The sequence below is a fragment of the Pelodiscus sinensis genome, chromosome 8 (genome assembly GCF_049634645.1).
Source record: "Pelodiscus sinensis isolate JC-2024 chromosome 8, ASM4963464v1, whole genome shotgun sequence".
Lineage (NCBI taxonomy): Eukaryota > Metazoa > Chordata > Testudines > Trionychidae > Pelodiscus > Pelodiscus sinensis.
The window spans coordinates 2,489,730-2,517,673 of NC_134718.1; the positions used below are offsets into that span (position 1 = coordinate 2,489,730).

Here is a 27,944-nt window from a genome sequence, read left to right on the forward strand (position 1 = left end):
GCCTCCAGGGTGGAGGCTTGCAGGGCCCTGCTCCAGCGAGGCTGTGACCCCACGTGAGACAAGGACCATGTGCTGGGCCTGCTCTTCTGTTACCCTCGCGGGGGCTTCAGCTCCGACCGAGCGCCAGCCCCGCTCGCGGGTGGAGCAGCCCTAGGCACGCAGAACGCCTAGCTCTCCGAGGCACTAGTTCATACCGGCCCATGCGCGCTCGGACGCCCGCCGTGGGCCTGGCTGAGGGTCTCCGTCGTAGCAAGCAGATCTGGGTAGCTCTGGTGACCCCAGCTTGGCGGGGGAGCAGGGGGGGTTTAGGGTCTTTTGCTGTTGGATTTTTTTACGGGAGGGCGAAAGGGCCCAGGTCTCCCAGTGGCTGGTGCAATCCATGGAGCAGGCGAGGAAACGCCTTTGGGAAAGGCAGGGTTGGCGTCCTCTGCACCGGGCAGAGTCCTCACAAGCGAGCGGGCGCCAGTGTCATCTGCCTCTGCCGCGGGGCCCAGCCCCCCCGCTCCTCCTAGACTGCGCGGCCCAGCGCTGGGAGGTGCCGTGGCTCTAGGGGCTCCCGCTGCAGCAGCTGGCCCCAACGGACGCATCCCCGGGGAGCAGGGCAGCGTGAGCTCACAGAGGCTGAAAGCTGGTGGTGGAGGAGAGGAGGGAGACTCCGGAAGAGCCCAGGTCTGGTTTCCTCCCAGCCCAGCCAGGCTGCGGCACCATGGACCGGAAACCCTGTACAGACCTCCACGAGGAGGCTGCCGTGAGTTCCTGGAGGCTTGGTCTAGTTTCTCCTGCGGGGTAAGGAGATAGTCATGGAGACTGACAGTTAAGAACATAAGAACGGCCAGACGGGGTCAGACCAAAGGTCCATCCGGCCCAGTGACCTGTCTGCCCACAGCGGCCAACGCCACATGCCCCAGAGGGAGGGAACAGCAGTTCATCCTCACATGATCCCTTCCCTGACAAACAGAGGCCAGGGACACCATTCCTACCCATCCTGGCTAACAGCCGTTGATGGACCTCACCGCCATGAATCTGTCTAGCTTTTTTTTGAACCCTGTTAAAGTCTTAGCTTTCACCACATCCTCTGGCAAGGAGTTCCACAGGTTGAGTTGTCTGACCCACAGAAAAATCAGTCAGGGTCACATACAAAAACCCCTCCCTGATGTGGTGCCTGAGTGAGACACTCGTCAGGTTCCCCTTGCAAAACAGAGCCTCGGAGGACCCAGCCTAGTAGATTTTGTGTGCTCCAGCCCCACGGTGGCGCTAGGGTTGCCAGGGGTCCAGTTTTGAACTGGACAATCCAGTGTTGGAGCTTTCTGTTTGGGAAACGAACTGAGAAAATAGAAATGTCCGGTGTTTCTAACTCAGATGTGATGTAGATTGTGATGTCAGGTCAAGTGTGTCCGGTATTTTTGTTGAAACCATCTGCCAACCCTAGTGGAGGGGGTTGGGGTACCAGCACAGGATCCCCAATGCAGGGAGTCTTGGAGGCCAGATCCAGGCAAGCCGGGTCCATGTTTGGCTCCCGGCCTGAGATCTCCCCCCCCTGCTTTCGACACAGCGGCTGGCCCCTTTTCCCCGCCTTCTCCTCTGGTGCTCACAATAACCAAGCAGATGGAAACTTCCACTGGGACTGCTCCAACTTTCATTTTATTGTTGAAAATGGCATTGGGGGAGGGGGAGAAAGGGGGGCACAAAATAGGGAGGTTTGTTGCAAACGGGGGGAAAGGGGGATTCTTTGGATGTACATCGGCAAGGGGATTCCTACCAGAGTGGAAGTGACGGCAGCAGTAGAGTGGACCGGCTGAATGCGCCGCTTGGGCCACGCTTGGCTTTTCTTCGGTCGGTTCTACTTCGCGAGTGAGCCCGCGCACAAGCCCCGCAGGCGTGTCTAGACGTATGTCTGTGCGTGTGTCAGAAATCGTGCCGACACGCCCTACGTCCCTCCAGCGCCCGGCCCCGAGGGGCTCACGCGCCGCAGCCAGGCGTAAATCTGCAGGATAAAAGCCTACTGCTGGCGGGTGAGCCCAGCTGCAGGACACAGAAACGGGTGAGCGGCCGTGCAGTGAAATCTGCCTGCTCTCCCCTGTGCGTGTATGTGTGTCCTCAGCCAAGCGCGGAGTAGCTGTGCTGTTTTACCTGGCTGCCCGGCTGCTTCCTACAGCTGTGCAGTCGGCTTATGCTTTAACCGGGCTTTTGGGCAAGGGAGGGGAAGGAGGAACTCTCCCACCGGGGCGGGGGCGGATTGACACACGTTCAGTTCTGCTGCCCAGGAGCCGGGCAAACTGAACCTCACCGCTTCCTGTCTCCTAGTGGATCTTCCCATGAGCAGTTTCGGTTGCATTACCAAAAAAAAAAAAAAAAAAAAAAAGACAGTCAAAATTCACCATACAATAGACACATTTTCACAGAGGTCCGTCTGTCTGTCTCTCTCCTGCAGGGCGTCCGCGGTGGCAGGGCTAAAGGTCTCCTTGCGTCAGGCTACGGTCGAGTCCCTGGTTGGGGCGGGCGGCCCTTCATACGGGCCTGTCCACGGCGTACTGACAGGGGCTGAGGTTGGAAGCTGCCGTCTGCACCGCCGGGTAGGTGAAATTGGCATGCTGCTTGGCCTTCAGCCTCAAGCTGGCCAGGCTAGAGTTGCACGTGTCCCGATACATGTAGGGGCTGGCGGAGGAGGCGTAAGGGCAGCTGGAGGAGACCGCCGAGTTGAGGCTGGGGCTGTTGAGGTTGTTGATGGTGCCCAGGTTGTTGAGGCTGGCGCCGGGCACTGCGGAGGGGACCATGGAGGAAGGCATGGTCATGGAAGCGATGGAGCTGGGCGGAGAGAACATGGGCTGGGAGGAGAGCGAGCTGACGTTCATGGAGTTGAAGAAGGGGAAGCTCTTGGCCGACAGGGGGCTGGTGGCCAGCCCTTTGGTAGCCCAGTTGTTGTAGGAGTAGCCGGAGTACATGTCGTCGTACGGCTGCATCAGTCCGTTGAACTGAGCCCCAAAACTGTTCTTACAGAGCTCCGCCTGCTGGTTCCGCTCCCGCTTCCTCCACTTGGCTCTGCGGTTCTTAAACCAGACCTGCAAGGGAAGCGGAGAGAGGGGCAGCGTCAGGCCGGGGTCCCCCTGGAGCAGGCCAGGCCGGGCTGTGACCCGGAGCAAGGAGATGGACTCAGCAGGCTCGATACTGAACAGCGCGATGGGCTGCGGCAGGGCCCCCCCACGGGTCCCTTCACCTAGGACCCCCAACAAGAACGGAGCAGCAGAGCACACCGCCCGAGGGGACGCCTCTGTGGGTGGCCTTCCCCACCCCGACATCCCGCATCGATGGCACGGATGGCGGGCCGCAGGCTTGTGTGCATGCTAAGGGTGTCAAGTCCATTGCACTGGGGAACCGGATAAAGTTTAACGGATTAAAGGGGCGGCAGGCGGGAATGGGGTGCCCCCCTTTTGCTGCAGGCAAGGGCTCCAGTCTGCGATGGGCGCGCTCGGGCCAGCCGCGGACACGGGCTGCTCCAGCTGACCCTTACCGGTTAACCAGACAACCTTCCACGTCCACATCCCTAGTCCACACCCTGTTTCCACCGACCTCAGGAGAGGAATGGAAACTCCGGTCCTTGCCCTTCCCCCTTCTGGTCTCAGTTAGTTTAGTCCGGTTCTCAGGCCCCATGGAGGTTTCCACCAGGGCCGGGGACCGCACGCTGGGCTGGACCACAACTTACTAGCGAGAGAGGGCCTCACAAAGCCCCCCCCCCCTCACTTCCCCAGCTGTGTGCAATCACGTGCCCCACCTGGCCTTCCATTCTCCACCACACAACAAACACGGCAGTTGCTTCCATAGGAAAATATTAGGAAAATACTTTGTGTATTTTTAACTGTGATCTAGCAGCGAGGAGCCGGTGTCGTATGACTCGGTAGATCTTCCTCGACCGTAAGCAAGGGCTCTGAGGCGCCTTGTTTGAGAAGTGCTGCACGGGGGAGCGTGCACGGCTTTTGGTCTCTCTCACAGGCGGCAGGATTGTGTGTTAGTGCTGTTGTGTACTCAGCAGAAGGTGATGGACAATGAGTGCTCGCTGGGGGTGCTTCCCAGACCAATAACGTGAAAATAGCCCCCCAAAATCAATCCAAAAATTGAGTGAAGACTATTTAAAAAGAAGAGATGAAAAAGACTGGCACTTCTCAGCTTGGAAAAGAGGAGACGAAGGGGGGCTATGCTAGAGGTCCGTACAGTCAGGACTGGTGTGGGAAAGAGGAAAAAGAAAAGTTATTTACTCGTTCCCACAACACAAGAACTAGGCGTCACCAACCGAAATGAAGAGGCAGCCGGTTTGAAACAAAGCAGAGGACGTTTTTCTCTGCGCAGCGCACAGTCAACCGGCCCTTTGCTTTTGAATGTACAAGAGCCCCCCCTTCGCTCTTGTACATTTCAGCAGCAGGGAGCGCGGGGCCAGCGGGGGGCTGTTGGAAACCCCAGCGTGTCCCAGGCTCTCCGCGGTGCTTCTGCTTGAGAAATCCAGCAAGAGCCCTGCTCTTGTACATTTCAGCAGCGGACGTGCCACCGGTCCCCTGCTGCACCCCTGCCCCTTCTCCCCACGGAGATGGTGCTGGGGGGAACCGGCTTTTAAGCCGGCTCCCCCCAGCCCTGGATCCTGCTCCCTCCCCGTCTCTCTGATAGAGGCAGCAAGTGGAGGGGGGAAGCGACTAGCGGCGTCACTAGTTTATCTGATAAGCATTTGCCTATGGGATAGTCGACTATCCGACCTTGGGTCTGACCCAGTAGGGCCGTTCTTATGCTCTGCCACCAGAGGCCTTTGGCCCCATGCCCATGACTCCTAATACAGCCTTGCATCCTGCTCCTCAGCGCCCTCTCTGCTGCCCCACGGCCCCATTCCCAGCCTCCTGGCTCATGCCTCACATGGGGTGTCTCCACTGCAGTTAGACAGGCTGCGGCTGGCCCATGACTGGGGCTTGGGTTATGGGGCTGTTTCATTGTGCTGTAGACATGGGTGGTGGGTGAAGGCCCAGCTGGGGAAGGAAAGGCCCAGCTGGGGAAGGAAAGCCCCAGCCCCACCGCTTCAGCAACCTTTCCCCCCACGGAGCCCAGCCCCCCCATCCCCACTGGCCGGAAAGCGAAGGCAGTGTATGAAGGCAAGGCCTCCCCTTGCCTCTGGTACCCGCTGTCCGTGGCTGTAGACTTGCAGGCTCAGGCTGGAGCAAGGTCTCTAGGAGCCTGCAATGTGGGAGGGGCCCCCACTGTCCCTCAGAGCACGGCTTCAGCCCCATTGGCAGTAGTGAGAAGTGGTGGCCATCTTTGCTGTGGGCAACTGCGTACCCATGCACCCGCGCAAGGGGCAGACTAGCCAGCGTGGCGTGAGGGCAGGCTGGGACTGAGAGCCACGCGTGGGCCAACGCGGCCCTTCTGGACAAGAGAGCCACGCGTGGGCCAACGCGGCCCTTCTGGACAAGGGGACAGGTTTGCAAGAGGAAGCCAGACGTGGGAAATTCCTACCAACCCTTTAACCCAAACCATCTAGGTGTCGTGAGACTCCTGCTAAAACCGTGGGAGTTGGCAGCGTCTCCCTTGAAAACGTGCCGCCCTGCTTATGCGGGCACGCCTCCCCAGTGGGAAAGAGAAAGCCGCCAAGGGCCGCAGCGGGCGAGGAAGAGGCGGGGGCCAGTCGGAAGGGAGTGGGGGCGGACAAGGGAAAGGCAGGAGCACAGAGCAAGGGCAGGGTCAGAGTCCGGCGCAGGAGAACACAGGGAGGGAGCTGAAGCAGGGATGAGGAAGGGCGATGGTGTTACTGTTCATCTGTATTTATAGCACCTAGTCCCGGCTGAGATCAGATGGAAGTTAATGGTGTTAATGCACCGCCCCGAGAGGCTGGAGAAACGGATCCCTCACTGGGTCTACACCGGGCTAGGTTGAGCTAACTTTTAGGTGTAGACTTGGCCTCCTACAGCTGTTGCCATATCGCTGAAAGAACAGGTCAGCCCTGGGGAAGCCCCCGCTGATTGGCTACATTCCCCTCTGCCCCACCTCCTGGACAAGAGCAGCCAATCAGCGCGGCTGCAGGCAAAACTGACCCATTCTTACGGGATGGGAGAGGGGAGCAGAAATCAACCAGGACGCTGCCACCGCACCAAGGAAATCAAGTGAGATTTCCCCTGGTAGCACCTGCCGGCGTGATCGTTCTCGGGAGCCTGCACCGCATCCAGCTGGAGCCTGCTGGGCAGTGGGAGCCGGGCGGTGGAGCGGACGTGCCGGAGAAGCCTCTAGTGCCTTTGGCTCGCTGGGGAAGTCAAGTTCTGGGTTGGGCGTGTGGCTATCCCCTCCTCCCCCAGGCTGTGGCTGTGTGCAGGGGCCGGGCCGTACCCGGACTCGTGCCTCCGTCAGGTTGGTCCAGACTGCTATCTCCTCCCGCGTGCTCATGTCCGGGTAGCGGTTCCTCTGGAAGGTGGCCTCCAGTTCCTGGAGCTGCTGGCTGGTAAAGTGAGTCCGCTGCCGCCGCTGCTTCTTCTTCAGGGAGCCGTCCTCGGGGTTGGAGTCGTCGGTCTGGTTCTGCTGGGACTTCTCGGTGTCTGAAACGCAAAAGCAGGCAAGCGTCACAACGCAGCCCTGGGATGCCCGCAGACGCCTTGCTCCCAGGACAGCCGCTTCCCAAAGCCCAGGGATGCACCGCCTTCTCCTTACCCACTGCAGGCGGCTGGCACGCACCTGGGATTCCCGGGCCTCCAGGGCATCACATCCCTGGGGACTGTAATCCAGGCAGACGTGAAAGCCACCTGCCTTGCCTCCCGAATGCAGCCAACTGCAGTAACTAAGGCTTTGGACTCTTAACTTCTCTTCTCTCACCAGCCAGGCAGTCTCACAAACCTACACCCCGTCTACACGCAACATGCACCGTTTTAACTTAGTCTGCTTCAGACTGAAGTGCGGTCCCTTGTTTCCATTGGCATGGTTTATTGGAGTGCAGCCGAAACCTGCTGAAGCTACGCTGGTAGGACAAGTGTAAAAAGGTTCACTGAGTGTTTCTTATGCTGTCTTAATTCTAGCGCGGTTCAATCGCACCGTTAGTGAACCTGATGTGACCTGATGCCTAGATGAGCAGCAATGGGCTTAAATTACAGCTGTGGAGGTTGAGGTTGGACATTAGGAAAAACTTCCTGTCAGGGTGGTTAAACCCTGGAATAAATTGCCTAGGGAGGTTGTGGAATCTCCATCCCTGTAGATATTTAAGAGTAGGTTGGACAGACACCTGTCAGGGATGATCTAGATGGTGCTTGGTCCTGCCGTGAGGACAGGGGACTGGACTCGAAGACTCTTCCAGGTTTAGTGTTCTACGATTCTATAATACAAATAAGTCCAGAAAGCAGAAAAATGCCAGAGGAGAAACGCCACATGGGAGAAACGTTCATCACGTCACTTACTGCGTTTCTGGGAAGCACTTGGGTACCAGGGGATGGCAGCTGGAGAAGCCTGGAACAGACCGGAGCGGTCAGGCCAAGGCCGGATTACAGCATGGTGAGGCACTAAACTAGGTCCAGTTTAAGAGACCCCAGAGCATTAGCCAAAAAAAAGTGTATTGTTCTAATAGAAAGGACAATGAAAACAGAAATGATCAAGTTTTCTCTTTGCATCTAGACCGGTATGCAGGTGAGCACACAGCTGAAAACGAGTCATTCTTTTGTACCCGGTCTTGCTTTAAAACTTGTTAGTGATGGAGAATCCACCACCCCACCCCAGGGTAAATTGTTCCACTTGCAAATTCCTCTCATTGCTAAAAATATGCATCTTATTTCCTCTCCGAATGTGTCTAGCATCACCATCCAGCATTGAATCGTGGTACCCTTCTCCCTGCGAGTTGAAGAGAGCAGCAGAAGTCCCTACGGGTCTACGCTTGCTCCCTAGTTGGAGCTAGGGATGCCAGTGTTGGCGACTGAAATCGCTAATGAAGCGGGGGTTTGGTTCGAACTAACATGTCCCCGCGTGCACTTTCACTTTCGAAACAGCTGTTGAGCGGAGTAACACGCCGGCGAGATCATGCTAATGAACCGCAGGATATTTACACCCCCGCTTCATTAGCAATTTCGGTCGCCTACATTTGCATCCTAGCTCGACCTAGGGAGCAAGTGTAGGCGTGCCCTACGTGGGGAGCACATATATTAGTGACTGGGATCAAGGCAACCCCTTTTACTTTCTCTTCGTTAAGCTACATAGGTGGAGCTCCTCAAGTCAGTCATTCGGAGCCAGGCTCTCTCCTTATAACCGTCCCCGGGGCTCTTCTCCGAGCCGGCTCCCTGGCCTAGGGTGATCCCATAGCTAGCTGTACCCTTCGGGCAAACGTGTCTCCGCGTTCATGCGAGAACTGAGCGGGGCAAGACACCAGATTGTGCCCCTGGCTAAGGAAGTTCTTTGCTGACCACAGCACTCGCGGTGATGGTACACGCTCCCCCCCCCCCACTGGCCACCTCTTATCTCCACTGTCCATTTAACCCTCGGCCCCGCCGGTGCATTTCACAAGAAGGGGGCGTGTCAACAGGTGTGGACAGCTGACCCTGGAGGAGCATAGGGGACCCCGAAATACTTCACACAGGCCCCTAAGCAAACAGTCGCGGGGGCAGCCAGACGTGGTGCGGTAGTGGAGGAGGGCTCCACCTGCAAACCTCGCGCTCAGCCCGCTTTTTGTGCGCACGCCGCCGTGTGAGAGTGGGAAGACGCCGACGGCGTGTCCTCCAAACACGGAGCCACGTGAAGCTACACTCAAACCAGGTGGACAAGGCCGTGCGCCCCTCGGGGTGGAACCACAGCCCGTCTCCTCAGGGCTCCGGGGAAGCGGATTCCTTTCTCCGGCCCCCATGGCCTCGTGGCGCCGTGGCAGCGGCACGTCCCGTATATGCGCGTGTTACTGTGCGTGGTGACTGGGGCGACTGGTCTGCGCCAATGGCAGAAATGGCACCGCTAAGGGTAACGGGCCGAGTGTCCAGGAGGTGGCACGGTTCGGTTTAGGGATGTTAAATATCGGTTAATGGAGTAGTCGAGTCACCGCATGGATTCTGATCGGTTAATCGACTACACTATTACATCCCTAGTTCGGTTCCACCCGCGCTCGTTCGGTGAAGCCTGGGGCGTTTGCAAGGGGGGCACAGGCCTAGTGGTGAGAGCCAACAGCAGCACCACCGCCTGCCCAGGAACCGGCGGAGAGCGAAATGGCGCGCCCCGCTGCAGGCTGTGCCCGGCGGGCAGGGAGAGCAGGCATTGTGCGGGACACGGGGGGCCAGTGGAGCATGTCAGTTGCACTGGGTCTCCTTTGATGGCACAGCTGGCTCTAGACAGGACAGCTGCCCCGCGGGGGGGGGCCAGCTGCCCCCGCTGCTGTAGGAGCAGAAGGGGCTGAGAGATCCCTTCCTGGCCCGAAGAATTCGGCTCCCCTACCAGAGTGGGCCATGGGCCCTGCCCTGCTGGATTCCTCCCCCTGCAGCTGCAGGGCTGGGAGCCAGCCAGACCATTGCGGCTACTTGGGAAGGCAAGGCCACGCAGTGCTCCTGAGTCCTGCCGGCTACTGGTCTGCGCGGGGGTGGGGGGGCGGACAAGCTCTGAGGAGGGGTGGGACCGCCGGGGCTGCCAGCTGTAACGAGGCAGAGAAACGGTGACAGCCGGGGGAAGAGAGCAAGGAAGCAGCTGTCCCCGGGGAGTGCGGGGAAGGTCTAAGCAGAAGGCAGGTTGGGCTGGGCCAGGCGACAAGGGGGGGGAGTTGGGGTGCAGACTGTCCCCTGGAAATGGGGGTTTCGGGCTGTGCTGGCTGCCCCCCAAGCAGAGAGAGGGCGTAATTCTCCCGCTGCTCTGGGTGCCTGCCTGGGCCTCTCTCGGGTTGTCTCTGACCAACCCCGAGATGTGGGCTCCTTCGGAAGGCCCCGGGGCCGTGAAGGCGGGCGGGGAGGTGGAAGGGCTCTGCCCGGAGAGGAGGCCAGGCACTAAGGGGAGCAGGAGCACCTGGCCCGGGGGGCCTGGGACACGGGCACTGAGGAGGCCGGGCAGAGGGAGGTTTTCCGCCCCCTTCCCCGCTAGCTGCACTTCAGCCTGCCCTGCGCTCTAACGCTTGGGTCTCCCTCTAGCTCTGACTGCCATGGCCCCCCGGCTCTGCTACCCCCTCCCCACAAGCGGGGCGTCAGCGAGAGCCCCCCGCCAGCGCACACCTGAAGGCAGGCCAGAGCCAGGAGGGGAAGTCACACTATTTAGGGGCCGTGGGGCGCCCCTTTGCCAAGACTAACCGGGGAGGGATGTGTCTCCTCCCAGCCTGCCACGTCCGAAGCGGAACCTGCTCCCAAAGCGCACGGCGGCGCCACGGCTTCTGACGAGCCTGCGTTTCGGCGGCCTTCCAGCTCCGGCCTGCCAGCGGGGCACCCAGCACATCGCTGTCCAGCCGGGGTCTCCTGCCATGGCCCGATGCTGCTCCCTCAACTCAGCCGCTAAATTCCTCTGGACGGCTCTGGGTCGGAAGGGGGCAGCGCCTGCCTCTCCCCCCGTCCGGCCGTGGGAATGGCCGCTGAGGTCGGCCGCAGGGATGGGACATGCCCGTTCATCGGGTAACTGCTTAAACGTTTACCCGCTTAGCCGGGATCCTGCGGGGGGGGGGAGCCGCCCCTAATCGGCAGTGGGGCTCTAATCAACGCAGGGAAATGCTGCCCCACGTTCCCTGCCTGCTGCTTCTGCTGTCTCCTTGCCAGGGTACGGGGGGCGATCGGGAAGGATCTGAGCACCTCCCCCGCCCCCAGCGGTGGGCAGCTTTATTCCCAGCCGAAAATGGAGCCGCCGGCCTGCCCGGCCCCCGGTAGTCGCTGAGTTTCAGGGCGAGTGGCGCGTTGAAGAGCCCAGGATCCAAATGTGAAGTGCTGGGGGTATTGGGCCAGGACCCCCCTTTCCATGGCAGAGATGTGGGGGAGGGATTCTCGCGCACTCGGTTTATACCCGGGGAGCCCCAGCCCGAGGCAAGGCACCGCCCGGGCACCCGGTCAACCCGCCACGTGAGCCCAGCGCGCCCCGTGGCACGGACTGCCTGGCCTGCGCTTACCGCTGTGGTCCTGCCCTTTGCCGCCGTGCTCGTGCTGCGGGGTCCCCGAATCCGAGAGGGACAGGGCGGGGCTGCGCGCGTCGGCGTCCGTCAGCAGGTTGAAATCCATCTGGCAGGCGGCAGCAGCGAGACCTGCGGAAACAGGCACAGGGTGAGTGGGGGGCAGCGCTCCCCCCAGACCCTCTCCCCGCCCCTGGGAAGGGACCGGCCGATGCAGGCAGAGGACGTTCTGAGAAGTCAGGGAACCCGGCTGGGCTTCCTGGCTGGGAGGCGGGCAGGCTGGCACAGCCCTCGCTGAACTCCACGCTTCGCTGCCCTATAAATCAAAGATTATCTAATGGCCCTTCTATTTGCAGCCTTCAGAGAAAGGGCCTCCGATTGATAGGTGACATTCAGCCTGAAATAGCAGCATCGGGAGCAGGCTGCGTAATGGAGATCTGAGGAAGTGGCCCTGTGGCCGGCCAAATGCAGTTAGCACCTTCCCCAAGCATCCAGCGCTCCCCCTCCCGGCCCCCCATTCTCAAGCTCCCCCGCAGCGACCTCCCAGCCCTCCGCTTGGCTTCCTAACCAGCGGGGGGCCGAAAGGAAACACACAGAGCCGGGGTGGCCAAGAGAATCGCTTTTCGGCACCCCGTGAGCGCAGCTACGTGGCACGACACGAGGGCCCAGACAAGTGCGGACACACAGCTAGACCGTGACAAGCGAGGGCAGCTCTGTTCGCCGACAGACCCATCCAGAGCCAGTTATTCATTCGTTCCCATACTATGAGGACTAGAGGACACCAAATGAAATTAATGGGTAGCAGGTTTAAAACTAATAAGCGAAAGTTCTTCTTCACACAGCGCATAGTCAACCTGTGGAACTCCTTGCCAGAGGAGGCTAGAACTATAATAGAGTTTAAAGAGAAGCTAGATAATTTCATGGAGGTTAGGCCCATAAAAGGCTATTAGCCAGGGGATAAAATGGTGTCCCTGGCCTCTGTTTGTCAGAGGCTGGAGAGGGATGGCAGGAGACAAATCGCTTGATCATTGTCTTTGGTCCACACCCTCCAGGGCACCTGGTGCTGGCCGCTGACGGCAGACAGGCTACTGGGCTAGAAGGACCTTTGGTCTGACCCAGTACGCCCGTTCTCATGTTCTTATGTTCAGAGCCTGGAACCCTGCATCAGGACAAGAGTGAACACCCTGGGGGTGCCTGGTTCCAATGCAAGCTTGGTTAAAATGTCCCCTTGCATTTATCCGAAAAAGGCCGTAGCCAGGTTTGCCCTCACCTCTAGGCAGCTGCATTGGGCACCTGAAAATCTGGGGCTTTTCCTTCTGGCTGCCCGGTTCTCGTCTCATGGTGATTCCCAGGTACCCGCCTGCTTTCCCTCCTAGGACCAGGGTTGGGGAGCTAGGAATGACCACAGAGCGCTGCAGGAAATCAGAATCCTGCCTCTCTGTCACGGGGTTCCTCACCCCCAGTGTCTTCCTGCCAGCCTTCTAGCAAGGGCCAACCCCTGCCAGAATACCTGGCGCGGGAAAGGGAGCGTGCGCGGGTTCCAGGGGCTTGCGTCGTGCTGCTTCCAGACTCGCTCCAGTCTCCGGCCCTGCCGGGCGTGGCGAGCGGGGCCGTTCCTCTAGATGCGCACGAAGGGCGCCGATTCAGCCTGTGACCCACGTGGGTCTGGGCGATATTTACTGTGGACTACGGCGCACGTGGATTTCTACAGTGACCGTTACCCGTGCGAACGAGTCCCACTCGCGCCAGGGCGCCCCACCAAAGCGGAAGAGCAGCAGGCCTGAGGCCATGCACCGGGACCCGGCGTAGGATTTCCAGCCTTCCAGAGTCAGGGATGGCGCAGACCCCGAGTTCTGCACTGGCGGAGACAGGCTCAGCTGTGACATTTCACCCCGGTGTGGGAACAGCTCCCAGGCCACGTTCCCAACACACAGTGCCTTAGGACGTGGGCTTTCTAGTCGCTGCCCTGGGGTGGGCGTCTGAGCTATCAGGGCAGTGGAACGACGACTCCGCTCCCGCCCTTGGTGGGTCTGTGGAGGGGGATGCCCTGGCGTGGGGTTTTCAAACACGCTCAGCATTTGCCACTGTCGGCCCTAAGGTCGGGGGAAGCCCCCGGCAGAGTTGAATGGGGGGAGCCAGGCCTGGGCGGAGTGCCGGTAGGGCATGTGGCCTGTGCTGGGAACCATCGGGATGGAAAGGCAGAGGCCTCTTCAGACTGATGACTATTTTCAGACAGCTCCTCTGACCGATTTTGGTTTAAACCCAGGGGCGATTTGCCCTCGCTCGTCCTACGGGCTCTTGTAGTCTGTCTCTGCCCGGAGAGGCCCCGGAGCTGTGATACCCGGGTCTTGGCGTGGGTCTGAGCCAACCTCCTGCTTCCCTCTGCTCACGGCCTGTGTCTTCACGCCTGGCCACGGCTGCCGTTTTCTAGTCATTTCCCCAGCTGCGGGTTTCCGATCTGTCCACGCAGGGTGCGGCGGGAGCCCCTCCATTGTTCGGGGGCTGGTCCCTGCCTCCCCCACGCTGCCCGCCAGGCCGGTGATGGCTGCAGACGGCACACGCTGCACGCAGAGCAGCGCCGGGGGCTGTTGCTTTCCCCGGGTGTTCGTCCACGCAGGGATGCGAGAGGGGCCGTGTTTCCGTTAATACCTTTGCATGGAGTTGGAGGGAGTCCATCTGCTGCCGATATTGCCACGGCTCTTAGCGTCGCGCCTGGAATTATGCAGAAATGCGCAGCGCATTAATTCCTCGGATTAAGTCTTGATTAAGATGTGTGTCACTTTGCTGTCTCAGAATTTATTAAGAGCCCTTCCTGCGGAGGTGGCAGATGGAATTTCTGCCCAATGTTTGTAGATGATAATTTCCCCTCTTCTCCAGCCATTTGCATATGATTGCATCTGTCAAGCACAATTTCCTCTCTTCTAGGGCTTGACTCTGCCCTGCACCAGATTTAAGGAGGAATTCGGACTCCTGCCTTGTCTGCAGCTCACAGACATTTTCGTCCTCGGTGGGGCCCTGTTTGCACAGGGGCCTCATTCGCTCCTGCTGTGCATCTTGTGTCATCCTTTACCTCTGTGCCAGCCGGGACGGGAACAGGAGCAGCAGCCCTGCTGCCTGACTGCAGGTGTAAAACAGACACACCAGTGCCCCGGGGCCCCCTCCCTGCATTTCAAACCACAAGGTTTCTTGGTATAATCGAGGTTCCGCTAGCCGTGCAGACACACGCTAGCTGTGTGTTTTAACCACGTTCAAAATGCTTTGCGCTAGACTAGACCCGGTTGGAAAAGGTGGCTCCGACGGGGTCGGATTCCGTCTCTTACTGATATCGGGTTAGAAAGCGTTTCGCTAGAGCAGTCTTTAGATTTCCTAGTGCCGTTGGAGATGGGTGAATTTTCCCTCGTCGATGGGGGAGGCAGCAAAGAGTCTTGGGCTTTCAGACCATTGAAACACCCCCAGGGCGCATAAACCTGGACACCGCGGACGCCCATCATCTCAGGTATCGATACGCAAACCTGTGAGGCTCTCTGCCCATCCCACGGTGCTGTGGGAAGGATTTGTGATGGGCGAGTGGAACCACATCAGCATTTCATTGATGCGCCTCCCCAATAGCATCTCAGCAACGGGGAGAGACGAGACAGAGACGATCTGCCAAGCCCGGACGCTCCCGGTCTGATTACTTGCGCTTGATTCGGGTCAGGGCGGATTTCTTTCAGGTGACGATTTCACACAAAGAATGTAGCCAAGCCCCACTACACAACATCACGGGCTTTTTACCTTGCAACAGATCCGCCCTGGTGGGAGGCCTTTACCACTGAAGTCAGCTTTGGCGCTGTTAGCACATGGTCACATTGGAAATCTCATTGTACCGTAAGGACAATGTCAATTTCAAGGCCCGAGTTCTCCGCCGGAGGAATCACGCCTGCTCCACCCTGCCCGTGTTGCTAATGAAAGGGGGCCCGGCCTGGCACAGCTCAAGAACCGCAGCTTTCTGGGGAGCTTGTGTGGCAGCAGGGCGAAAGCCAGGCTTGCTCCGAAGGACGGGTGCTGTCCGGCCGGCCGGCGCAGAGAGCAAAGAACCGCTGTGTGTTTCCTGGCCGTGTGTTGGCTGGCCGCACTACAGTCCCTTCCCCAGGAGAGGCTGCGGCGTGAGGGCACGCTGTTGGGTTATGCGTTGTTGCTGTGTGTGTGTTAAGTTGCAGGGGAAGGCGCAGGGTTGACAGTCCCGGAGGCAAAGGTTTTCAAGTAGCCTCAGGGAGGTACAAGGTGGGCCTTCACGGGCGTCCTCCTGCCCTGCGCCGCCAGACATCCAAAAAATGCTAACGCGGGGCTGACTTGGGATCAGACGGGTTTAGAGGAGCGTGGGGGTTGGGAGCTGCCTGTGCCGTCGGAACCTGCCGGGTGCGCGCTTGTTATAGTTACAGGCGTCCCCGCGACAAAGAGCATGCGGCTCCCCAAGAGAAGCTACCGCTCGCGTGTTGTCCCAGGACTCCGGCAGCTGGGCCTTTAAGAACTAAACAGCGTCACACACGAGGGCAACCTGCCGTGCTGCGGATGGGGCACGACACGGGAGCTGGGAACGATCGGTCTGTGCCGCTAGCAGGAGCCGGCTCGGAAGGGGGTGGAACAAGGTTCATACAGAGGGTGCTGAGGGCAGCAGCCCTGTATTTCAGGTGTTGTTACCACTGCCAGCCAGGGGACAGGAGCACCCCAGTTCCAGCACCCAGGGACGGGCCACGCCCCCACCCATTATAACAAAGCCAGATAGGAAGTACAACCGACATCGCTCTTAAAACCCTCTCCCTCCATGCAGCCAGGTGCGCCCACGCGCTCGGCAACACGGGGCCCGAAACGGACACGCAGAAGGCGTCTTCCTTCCACCTGCTGCCCCCGCGTTTCCTCTGCAAGCGCCCTTTCGTCAGCCCCCCCCCCTTCTCCTAGCCCCCGGACCAATGCTTCCGCCCGCCCCCTGCCCTTCCCAGCATGCTTTGCGGCAGGGGCAGGGCATTCTGGGAGAGAACGTTTGTCGTGCGCTCTCGTTTCCTGGCCAGGAGTCGTCTTTCCCGCCTTCCCCTCTTCTCCACTGTAGAGGAAAACGCTCCGTCCTCACCCGGAGCATTCGCCTCTCGACGGGCCCCGGCCCACGCGCAGGGAGCCCAGCCCTGTTTAAAGCCTCCCTCGCTCCTACTGCTCTTCAGTCCCACGATGGCAAACGCCCCCGGGGTGGCATCCCGCCACGGCTCCGGCAGCCCGCGGGTGGGGCTTGCCACGGTGGGTTACTAGTGTCGACAGCGGCCCCCTAACGCCCTCGGACAGGAGCAGCCGGGGCTGGACGAGTCCCTGAAAGGGGCAAGGCTGTCTGCTTGCTGGTGCTATGACGCAGGGGCCAAGTGGCTGTTTCAGGACCGTCCGTGCTTCCAGGCTCAACCGGCAGGTCGAAAAGCGTCTCTCAGGGCCCTGGAGAACGTGGCAGAGAAGAGCCGCCTCTCGCTGGATCTGCCAGTGCGGCGCGATTGAATTCTGACGCTGGGCTCCTAAGGAGAGACCCGCCCTTCCTCTACCCCAGCAGGCCCAGCGCACGGTCGGCTGGAGAGGGCTCTTGGGCGGCTGGAGTGGAGTTGATTAGTTTCCCTCTCTGCTAGTCCCTTGCACTCCTGCTCACCCCGCTCCGCAGGCAGGGCTATTTTTAGCTGCAATAAACAGTCGGAGGTTTATTTAATTGCAGATCCACGAGGACAATGTGTTTCTCTTCACTCCGGTCCCCGAGAGAGGCTGGCCCACGGTGCACCAGCTCCGCCTTCCTGTTCCGGCTCCTCGCGAGGGCTGGCAGGGCCCTGAGGTGTCCGAGCGGCAGGGAGATCCGGGTGCAGAGACCCGGGACTAGGCCGGCCAGGCGGGTGGGGCTCCGAGGGCCTGGATTTAAAGTGCCCAGAAACCACAGGGGAGCAGGAGAACCCGGCCCAGAAACTTTCAAGGGTGTTTCAGCAGCAAGACAGTGACTCCAGCTGCAAAAGGCAGCAGGGCACAGGGGTCATGGCCTCCTGGCAGCGGCTCAGCTCCCCGTTCTGCCAGGGCTGTAAGAATGAGATTCAGGGGAGAATGGAGTCTCCTGCGGCACGGCCTGCCCTGCCTCTCCCAGCTGAATGGAAGGGCAGCGGGAGCCCCGGCAGGCCGTTAATCACTGCAAGATAAACAGCCGCAGGAAAGCAGTCACCCAGAGTACGAATCCATTACCGGGCCGGAGAGCCGGCCTCGTCCTGCAGCTGGGTGCGGGGCGGGGCTGGGCTGGTGGCTGGCACAGGGCCGGGCACACGGCAGGGCTGGGCTGGTGGCTGGCGCAGGGCTGGGTGCATGGCCGGGCTGGGCTGGTGGCTGGCGCAGGGCCGGGCACACGGCAGGGCTGGGCAAGCGGCCGGGTGCAGGGATGGGCCGAGCCAGGCTGGGCTGGTGGCTGGCGCAGGGCCGGGCGCACGGCTGGGCTGGGCAGGCGGCCGGGTGCAGGGATGGGCTGAGCCAGGCTGGGCTGGTGGGTGGCGCAGGGCTGGGCGCACGGCTGGGCTGGGCAGGCGGCCGGGTGCAGGGATGGGCTGAGCCAGGCTGGGCTGGTGGCTGGCGCAGGGCTGGGTGCACGGCTGGGCTGGTGGCTGGCACAGGGCCGGGCACACGGCAGGGCTGGGCTGGTGGCTGGCGCAGGGCTGGGTGCATGGCCGGGCTGGGCTGGTGGCTGGCGCAGGGCCGGGCACACGGCAGGGCTGGGCAAGCGGCCGGGTGCAGGGATGGGCCGAGCCAGGCTGGGCTGGTGGCTGGCGCAGGGCCGGGCGCAGGGCTGGGCTGGTGGCTGGCGCAGGGCTGGGCGCACGGCTGGGCTGGGCAGGCGGCCGGGTGCAGGGATGGGCTGAGCCAGGCTGGGCTGGTGGGTGGCGCAGGGCTGGGCGCACGGCTGGGCTGGGCAGGCGGCCGGGTGCAGGGATGGGCTGGTGGCTGGCGCAGGGCTGGGCCCGGCTGGGCTGGTGGCTGGCACAGGGCTGGGCTGTGCTGGGCTGGGCCAGCCAGGCGACCGTGCAGGCACACTCAGGATGAAATGGTTCCCAGCTCTGGCTGAGTCACAGTTTATGAGAAACCCTTTTTCTGGGTTTGACTCTTGCTCTGCCCCTGAACTCCGGCCCCTGGAGATGACACATCTGGTGGCCTTGGGACGTGTTTCCCCGCCAGAGCCCTCTGCCCCATGACGTTCATTGCCGGAGGTTTGTTTTAAGGGCCTGCGTCTATGGCTGGACAAGCGGCTCCCATCCCGCCAGCAGCACTCTCTGTAACCCCAGCCTGTGCTGCGAGCCTCCCTGGGACAGTGCCCGGCCAAGGGAACTCCCCGCCTGCAGGAGACGGAAGGACAGGCTGCCCCTCCAGCCACGTCTGACTCGGGGATGCCTGGGCGGTGCTCTGACCCCCGGGCGCCAGGAGCCCGCTTGCTGAGCTGGTGAACCGCTCCACTATTCTGGGCCTCCAGTTCCTGTCTCAAAGACCGAGCAGATCGTCTGGACCCACCGGGGGCCCGGCGCCATTTCGGGGCTTTCAGCTCCCCGGGTAAGAGGTGGCAGGGAAATGCACGTCAATTGTCCGACCCGGCCGAGGCGCGGGGCCGGTGCTACGGGCGGTTCAAAGGCGGGGCTCTCCCTCCGGGCCCTCAGGAGCAGGCCTGCCCCACTAACCCTTCCTCTGGGACGGCAGAGGGTTAATAAATCACTGGGGACACGGTGCGGTGGCTTGTCGCGATTGCAGTGGGAACGTCGAAGGACCGACGGCTTCACAGCCTCGTGGCCACGGCAAAGAGCGATGATGCAAGTAAGTGTCTGTGCTTGTCTGATGGTCGGTATCGTGCGCCCCAAGGGAAGAACAGAGTCCAGTCCCTGCTGGAACATCTCCCCACAGGCCGGAGTGGGGCTGGAGATGCTTCCAATGAAACTGCGATGCCCTGGCGCCCACGGGACACTCATCCCTCCGCTGAATTGCACTGGGTCTACGCCAGTCTCTGGAATGGAGAGGGCAGAGCAGAGCAGAGCTGGGATGCGGCACGCCCCTTCACTGGGGCGTCCCAGGGCAGTTTGCAAAGTAACCTGCTAGGCAAGATCTCTCCTCTCCGATGCTGCTGCTAGAAGAGATGGAGGGACGTTGTCTCCCCCCCCAAAGCCTGACACGACAGCGTAATCCCTTACGCCCTGTAAAACAGCAACCAGAAACCTGCCTCTTTCCTGCCTCCATGGTCTATTTTGCTGTGGGCATTTAAGAATCCACCAACCCTGCTATAGATCTCGCTGAGCCAGACGGCTTTCTGGCGTGGCACTGGGCGACTTTGGCCTGGTCTGTATGCTACAACTGTTTGCCAGCCCCGCTGTGTCGCAGGGGTGCACAGAGGCACGGTGCCTGAGCAGCACAGCGGGGCGTGCGAAATCCCTTTGCATGGATGCGTTTGTACCAGCAAAACGCACTGGTGGGGGGCAGGCGTGAGTCACCGCCAGAAGCTCGTTTCTCGCTAGTACAAGCGATGGCACCCCAGAGCGCTTTGCCCGGCCAGCGGTGGCAGCGCTACACGGCCGAACCGCGCCGAGCGCAGACGCGGCACAAGGCAGGCGGTGCTGCAGAAGAGTTTTCAGGAAGTGAATCGCGCTTGTGGGGAGGGAGAAGCGATTCACCTAGAAATTCTGTCTGAAGAAAATCTTGAAACTTCAACCATCGACCTGGGAAGCTGGAGAGAGATTCAGTGTTTGTCTCATCTGCCCGACTTGATCTGTATTCGCTGAGGCCGCCTCTGATCCCGCAGCCCCCCGCCAGAGGTGTATTCCGATGGATTTCAAAGACGTTGCTCACATGTCCAGCCTCGGGACTGGGCTTCTATCGGCAGGGCAGACACTGCGCTGCGTGAGCAGCTCGGACCTGCTGGCTGAGGCGGGGGCAAAGGAAGATTACACGCAGAGACAGGAGAGCCCAACGCCTGTTCAAAGCCCTTTCTCCTCTCACAAGCCAAGAGCAACATTCTAGCCTCGTCCAGGTGTCCAATGAAGACTTATGGCCATATGCTGCCTTGGAAGATTTAGGCCTGGACTAAACAGGTTTTTAGGGGAGGGAGCTGGATTAACATACTAGTTTGGGGTGACTTCTAAAATCCTGACTGCAGTCACGCGCCTAGAAAAGTGCTTCAGTCAGTAGAGCTCATGCTTGCAAAGTGAGTTTCTCAACCAACTGATAGTGGCTCCGAAACAATAGCCAAGCCCTGAGACTCAAAACTCTACTCCCCTCTGTCCAGCCCTGTCACTAAGCTTTGTATGCAGATGGCAGGCAGTGCATGACTCAGACCTTACTCAGCACATCAAGGGGCCTTGCAATTAGTAAAGCAGCGTAAGGCGGCCCCTAATCAAGAGCAAGGAGAAGGATGCACAGCACTGAAAGTAAGAAACAATGAGCCCCCTAGTTTGTATGGGACCCACTCTGCCGATCTCTAGCTTTGGTGGCGTGACCGCCGCAGAGCTGATCTGTTTTACAATCGCCAGCATTTCGGTCCTACATCTTGTTCTCTTGAGAGAAGGGGGGGGGGGGATTGCAACGTACATAAACATTTGTTTTGTGAACATCAACAAAGAGCAGCGCAGCCCAACGGATTTTGCGGTCGCGCTGGACTTTTTTTTTTTTTTTAATAAATAATCAGCATGGAGGGGCGCGGCCGGCAGTGTCTTGAAGCGAGAAGAGTGGAAATGCCAGCTGGAGACCCCCCTGCGCCCGCCTCCCCAAAGCCAGGCTGCGTAGGGGACGGGCTGCAGGATTGCAAAGAGGCTGGCTGGCTCGGATGGGGAGAGCTGGTCTTAAGGTGCAAACCCGAAGCGCGGGAGGGGTTCAGTGTCGCGTGCGTTTGGCAACGGGATGTGTCGTCAAGACACTGATACTTAAAAAACCCACCAACCCCACAATCTGGCAACATGTCCATTACGCAGCATGGATTGGCCGCCGCCTGGCAAGGAGGCAAGCAGTTGATCTCAGAACACAGTATGCACAACACACGGGCTACGACACTCCGGCCGGCCGGCCCGACATGCGTGTGGTGCAGGAGGGAACAGCTCTGTCATCTGGGCTAGAACCTCCTTCCCCCACGCCTCGGGCTGGCGTTGATGGACCTTGCAACGCCCTGAAGGTCAATCTGTTTACCCAGTCATTGTTGGAGGGGGGTAGCGGGTGTAGGTTGCTGTTTGTAAGGGGGAGGGGCTTCCTCGTTAGCTGGCCCTGTCACTTCTCCCCGAACAGCCCTCCGCCCTGGCCGATCTTGCCGGATCGGGTCTGTGGGCTGGCTGCTCTCTTGCACTGTAAATGTGCCACCAGAGCGCTGATCGGTGTTTATAAAAAACAGGGACGAGGGGATAATTAAACTCTCCCAATAACTAGTGAGCACCTCGTGCAATAAAACAGAGCAATCTAGGGGCTGATCCCATGTTCTGAATGCACCGACAACTCCCTCTGTAGTACACCCTCCAGTGTCCTTGATTACAGTCCCCCAGCTAACCCGTTCCACATACAAACCCGGTGTCCTGACTGGCTTACTGTTGCAAATGAATATCAGAAATAGCTGTGAGGTTATAGAATTTCATTACATTATAAAATGCACCATGCGTGATTTGTAAATATCCGGCATTAATGAATGACTTTTTTTATTCCTCATTTTGGAGCTCTGGCGTATCTTGTTCCCGCATTTCAGCCTCGGAAGGTGTGAAATTTTGTTTGCATAAGAAAAACAGGATCATGTCTATAATTAATTTGTCATACACTTATTGTCTCTAGGAAAAATCCTTTGAAAAATAGTTAAACATGGGCAAATGGGAAGTTCTGGTTATGTCCATGTTAGCTAAACAATTAACTGATTTCCCTCTAATTCTGGAATTAAAATCGTTGCACTGAGCAATAGCTTAGCCTCATCAAAATCAAGATGTGTAATTGCTCACCATCTAATGTAACACACAACTTAGTGGCACTGAATACAGATTCCTAAGGATTTGTACCTTGCATTCGCTGGTAAGGGTACATAATCCCCAGTTTGTTCTAGTGTTAACAGACATCTGAGCCAATTCACTCTGTGTTCTGAATATGAAGAGGCAGAGGGGTTTTTAAAAAACAAAACAAACAAACCATAATTTAAATGCACCACCAAAAAATTAACCTGCACAACTCTTTTAAACTTGACATGAAAGTGCATACACGACCCTTTATCTTACACCTAACATTTCTCTTGACCGTAGCGTGCATTCGGTGCACAGAGCAAGAGTCTTATACGACCCTGTGAAACAAAATTAAACCCAAAATGGTGACTCTCATTTGATCCAACATTTAGGTTTTGTAAAATTGAACATTTTAGTATTAACTTCAGTTGTGCTAGGATCAAAGCAAGCCACATGTAAAACCTGAGACCCTCACAGAAATGAGCCAGGAATTTATTTTAAACAGCAAATTAAACACATACCAATGGCCCTGCAGTATGTGCCGATCAAACGTAGCAGCACCAAAAATCCAAAAACAAAGCTAATGGAACAAAGGGGAAATTAATTTCATGGGATTTTCCTTGTCCGAGCTCAGAAACAAACAGAAAAAAATGGCTAAAAATAAAGAAAGTGTTTTAAAATGTGTTTTGATCAGTGGTATTTTTAGTAAAATGGGTAAATAACTGTTTTAAAATAAGATTTTTAAATTCACAAACCCAGATAACTGAGTTTCCATTCTCCCCTGTGACCGTATACTCGATAGAAAGACTGCTTGTATCATTTAGCACCCTGAATTTAAGGATCACTAGAAAACAATTGTTACAAAATATGTTGTAATCCTGTCGCGCCTTAGAGACTAACAAGAATATATATACCTATATCTGAGGAAGTGAGCTGTGCTCACGGAAGCTCGTCACCGTATATTTTTGGTTCTAAGGTGTCACCAGACTCCTCGGTTTTTTTAAGTTACCGACTCACATGGCGACCCCTCTGGGACTTAAAATATGTTACTCCCTGATGCTGCGGGGTTAGAGGGAGGTGGCGTGCGGACATGGGGCATGTGTACGTTAAAAGTCATGTCTGGTCTTCTGTGGGCTCCCTGCTGGTCCTTTTCACAATCACGCTTTCCCGTTTTCATTTTTCGGTGCCCTCTTGCTGAGCGATAGGCCCGAAGAGAGTCGAAACAGACAGATGGTGGCCCCGCATCTAGCCAGCGGCACTGGCCGGGCAGATCCCTGCACTGCTGGGAAGCTCCAATGACCTGAGGGGCAGCAAATGGATGCAGGCGACTGCCCGGATGGGACAGTTTGGAGGTGCAAGGCCTCCGGAGGAGAGGCTGACGCAGGCCCTACAAAGCACTATTGAATGCCCAGGACAAAGACACTGAACCAGAGCTGCCTCTCCTTTCAGTTAGTGGGAGCTGCAGGCTTGGAACCTATTGACGACAAATGGAGTTTTTCAATCCGGGTTCAGGATGTCTTCAGTGACTGCTGAGTTAGGGGCTGGTCTGCAACATCGAGGGCCCGAGGGCTAGTGAGCCCCCACCCTGTAAGCTGTGGAGTGCTTGGCATCGGGCAAAATCCAGCCCAGACTGTGAAGGGGGCCACTGGGAATTGGCCGCTGTAGATACCTCTCCAGCGCAAAACCAAACACTGCGTCTGCGAGTCTGAGATGTTCACGGGGATGGGAGCCTGAGCTCTGAGACCCCCCTCCCCGCCAAGCGAGAGCACAGCACAGCATTCAGAGACCACGGCTGGCACACCTGCCCAGGCCCAGCTCCTCCACTGCCCTGCTTGGTGACTGCTCTGTGCCTCAGTTTCCCCATCTGCAGATGGGAAATAAGGATGCCCCTCTCCTTTGTAAAGTGCTCGGGGAAGCGTGAGGAAGTATTATGAAAGGAAAGGCTCATTAAAAGCAGATGTACCAATGCGGTTCCCATTGACACTAGTATCAACGTTCCCACTGGGTTCACAAGTGTGGAATTGGGCGTTTTTATGCCATTATGCAGGGAAATAAAAGGGAGACACATTCCTGGTGGAGCCAGCTGCACGAGAGAGGGGGAGGTATCCCATAATAATAATCAATAGCTTCGCTTGCGGTGGATCTCAAAGCACTTTACCTTTAATGCCATTTTACAAATGGAGATCCCTGCCCAAGCTTTTAAAATCGAATAGCAATAGGCCATTTCTCAGCTCCTCGCGCGCTACAGAACAGATCTGTAGCCCTGCGGAACGGCAACATTTAAATATGGAATTGCTGGCCATACCGCAAAATGACAGCTCGGGATATGAAGATATAACAGGAGTCCTCTGCGATGGCTAAATTATATTCAGCCTCTAGCTGGAGGTTTTTCTGGAGCTGATTTCAGACAACTCCTTTGAGAAGAGCCCTCGACACCCCCAGCCTCTCTTGGCTCTCCGTAACAGACCAGGGGCTCCCTTAAATACATCCAGGAGTCCAGCAGCTAATAACCAGCTTCATTCAATTCCCAGTCACATTATTATCCAATCTGCCAGAGGCATTAATATTCAGAGGTGAGATGGGAGGGAGGGCAAGGGTGCCGGGAGGGGGGAGCACAAATAGAAATCGAGCGGCAGCCGGGTGTCATCAGAATCCTCTTTTCTAGGCTTCTAGAAAACCAACTCCTTCCAGCCCTGTGGGCAGGAGCGGCTCGCTGAACAGCCTTGCCGTTAACTTGGAGCCCAGTTTGTAAACACGGCACGGGAGCCGGCGCACGGCGCGACAGGATCCGCTCCCGCTCGGCCCCGCTCCCAGAGGCGAAGGCTGCTCCTGCCCGGCGGGGCCCGCTCTGTGTGCGGGACTTCGGATCAGGCCCCACATCACTCCCAGCATTTATCTGCCACTTTCCGAAAGGGAGGAATTAACAGCCCCCCTCCCCTCCCGGTCGGGTCACTACTCATGGTTCAAGTCTCCTTTTCATGGCTATTTCCTTGGGCCCGGGCTCCATTCCCAGCCCAGGGATTGCCTCGTCCAACAGGCCGGATTCGCCATCTGCACCTCCCGGGCTCGTCGCCTGGCCCTGTGAGCCAGGGTTCACATGCCGGGTCACATCCCGCCCGCAGGAACAGGGATTAGGTCCGGTTCTCATCGCATCCTCTGGGCCAGGCCTCCTACTTCTGGTTCCTCTTTGGCAGGGTCTCTGGACCCGGGTTCATCCCTCTAGCTCACGGCTTGGGCCTGCTGCTCAGACCGGGGTGCGGTTCCGCAGACTGTTCCTGATTCCACGCAGGAGAGCAGAGCGGACCCGGCTGCAATCCGGTGCGAGCTTTTCGAGCCAGGGGCTCCCTGCGTAGCCCTCCAGAGCAAGGCAGGCTGGACGGAAGGAGCCTTGCACCTATTGGTCTGCCCGAGGAAGAGGCCTGGCTCTGCAGAGGAACGCAGCGCCGCTATGGGAACTCCCATGGGCTCTGAAGGAAGCGTGTGGAGCATCCGGGCTGCTGCTCCCCGAAGGGCTCCGGTCCAGGGCAGGCGGGGAGAGGGTTCTCGGGCACAGCCCCTCGAGGAGCTGGGTGCCTCGCTCTGCTGAGTGCGACGGCACCTACACACCTTAGAGGAGCGGGGCGCTTCTTTTCCACAAAGTGGTTCAGGACTGGCTCAGGCAACTGCAAATGGCAACCGGGGCTTTGTCGCTACTGGCCCGACCCTTGCTCGGTTGCTCCCTTTTGTGATTTCCACGCCTGCATTGCACAGAGGGGGCTTCACCCACACGCTTCTGCCCAAATTCAATGTTTGTCTCCCACGTGCCCCAGGGCTCCTGGTGGTTTTTGCAGACACAGACTAACCCGGCCACCCCTCGGCGACTCTGTCATGCCCGCCAGCTGGGAGTATCTGATGGGGGCTTGGGGCCAGGTCCCAGCGGGCGTTTGTCCAACACAAGCCCACGTCACCGCCTGTTCATACCCCAGCGGACGGAGGCTAAGGATTCAGCATGGTACGAAGGCCCAGTTCCCCTCCGCACCTTCGGTGTGGGGCCGCCCGGGCCTGTGGGGCTCTGGCAGGCCAGCGGGTGGGTCACTAGCTCTGGTGACACCCTTCCTGCAGCTGCAGCTCCTTGGAGACGTGGGTTTGGGTTGGCTCACGCTGTGTCCCCCCGGGCGTGCTAATGCGGCTTCCCGTGCCCTATCCCAACGTACGCATCACTCCCAGCCTCTCGCGCCCGCTCCCCTCCGCCAGGAGCAGGCCTGGCTTCCTCGCTGCTGCTGCTGCCGTTAGCCCAGGCCAGGGAATCGACGGAAGGGACTGAAATCCTGACCACCTCCCAGGGCCAGGGCTACAGGCTGCACCTCCCTAGAGGAGCCTCTGAGCTACCCCCTCCGAGACTGACATCAGAGCCATCCCTTCCTCCCCAGGGCGATGGGGTCCGGGCCTGGCTCCGCACCCCCTGCACGGCTGCAGCAGCGAGCATGGGGGGAAGCGGGTTTTGTCCCCGGACGCCCACTATAGATACGCGTTTGGGTGAGTCTCTAGACGCCACAGGCTGAGCGCCACCTAGGCCCTTGCAGCTAAAGCCAGAGAAGGCAGCAAGCGGGTTTCAGGGGGGCCCATGGGACGGACTCCAGAGCTGCTGGGTTGGAGGGTGGAAGCGGGGTGCAGGCAGGACCAGGGTTTGGCTACATGTGGCCCTTCCTCCCCCTCTCTGGCCCTCACCAGCTACTCGCCTGAGGCGGAGCCGTGAGCAGGGATGTGCTAGTCAGAGCCTGCAAGCGAGGGAAGTGCCACCGCACACAAACCCATCCCACCGCTGCCTGGCAGGAGCCCCGGGCCTGCCCCAGAACCGCCAGCGGCCAGTCCCGCTGCGAAAAGCTGCCGGGCCGGGGCGGCTTTCTCCTAACACCATTGAATAGGCAAGAAGGGTCCCAGGCCCCTGCAAGCGAGGCCGGGGGCTGGGCCAGGCTGGAGAGAGCCGGATCCTGCGGGCCAGCACCAGGCACCTAGGCAGCACGGCCAGACCTGCTGGTGGGGAAATGCCACTCCCCAGCTGCAGCCCCCTGGTCCCCGCCCGCCGGATCGGGCCCACCCCGGGTGTTTTCGCGGCAGCAGGGAGGGTCAGGGCGGGCTGCCCCGCAGCGCTGTGCCCGTGGGGAGAAGCTGGCTGCAGGAGCGGCCCCGTTCCCCCGGCCGGGCCCTGGCAGACACCGGGCGGCCCGGCTGTCCCTGCGGCGGGAGCCCCGCTGTTTGCAGGCCCCCTGCCCGGCGAGGGGCTCCGCGGAGCGCCTTGCCCCGCAAACAGAGCGGTCTCCGCGCCCCCAGCCACAGGCGGCCTCCCGGCGGGGCGGTGCAGCGCCGCGCCTGGCCCGGGGAAGAGCCGCTGCTGGCTTGTGGGGCCGGCGGGGAGGCGGAGGCCCGGGAGCCGCAGGCAGGGGCCGGGCCGTGGCGGGGTCCGCGCTCCGGGGGGCCGGGCGATTCCTGGGAGCCCCGCGGGGTTAGAGGGCAGGGCTGGCGGGTCTCCCGGGTTCCGCAGCCGAAGCGCCGGGGCTGGCAGGTGGGAGCAGCCCGGCCGCCCCGGAACAAAGCAGCGAATCGGCGGAGCCCGGCCCAGCGGCTGCGGTGAGAGGCGCGCCCCTCCGCAGCGAAGGGGCAGCCTGACCCTCACAGCCCGAACCGGGCCCCGCTGGAGCCCCAGCTCGTTCCGCCGGCGGCCTGGCCTGCTGCCGTCCCGGGAAAACCGCTTCTCCTGGCTCCGCCGAGCCCTGGCCATCTGCCTGCCCCGTGCGGGGAGAATTGCGGGGCGCTGACCGGCTGGCGCGGGGGCGCCCGGACCCGGCTCACGCCCGTACACGGCGGAGGCCCCGGGGCGCGAGGCTGCCCCATATTCGTTGCACGAGAATTAACCCGGGGCTGCAGAAATGCGTCTCGCTCGGGCTCCG

At 59.5% G+C, this 27,944-nt stretch overlaps 1 protein-coding gene across 1 annotated transcript in view; it reads right to left on the minus strand.

Moving 5' to 3' along the window:
* Positions 1-1,601: 1,601 nt before the first annotated feature.
* Positions 1,602-27,944, minus strand: part of PITX3 (paired like homeodomain 3) — a 28,502-nt gene continuing 2,159 nt past the window's right edge. The window contains exons 2-4 of the mRNA XM_006116217.2: positions 11,048-11,179; positions 6,352-6,557; positions 1,602-3,059 (exon numbers count right to left, since the gene is read on the minus strand). Coding sequence (XP_006116279.2) covers positions 2,508-3,059; positions 6,352-6,557; positions 11,048-11,156 — 867 coding nt within the window. The 5' untranslated portion in view covers positions 11,157-11,179 and the 3' untranslated portion in view covers positions 1,602-2,507. The remainder of the gene's footprint in view (positions 3,060-6,351; positions 6,558-11,047; positions 11,180-27,944) is intronic.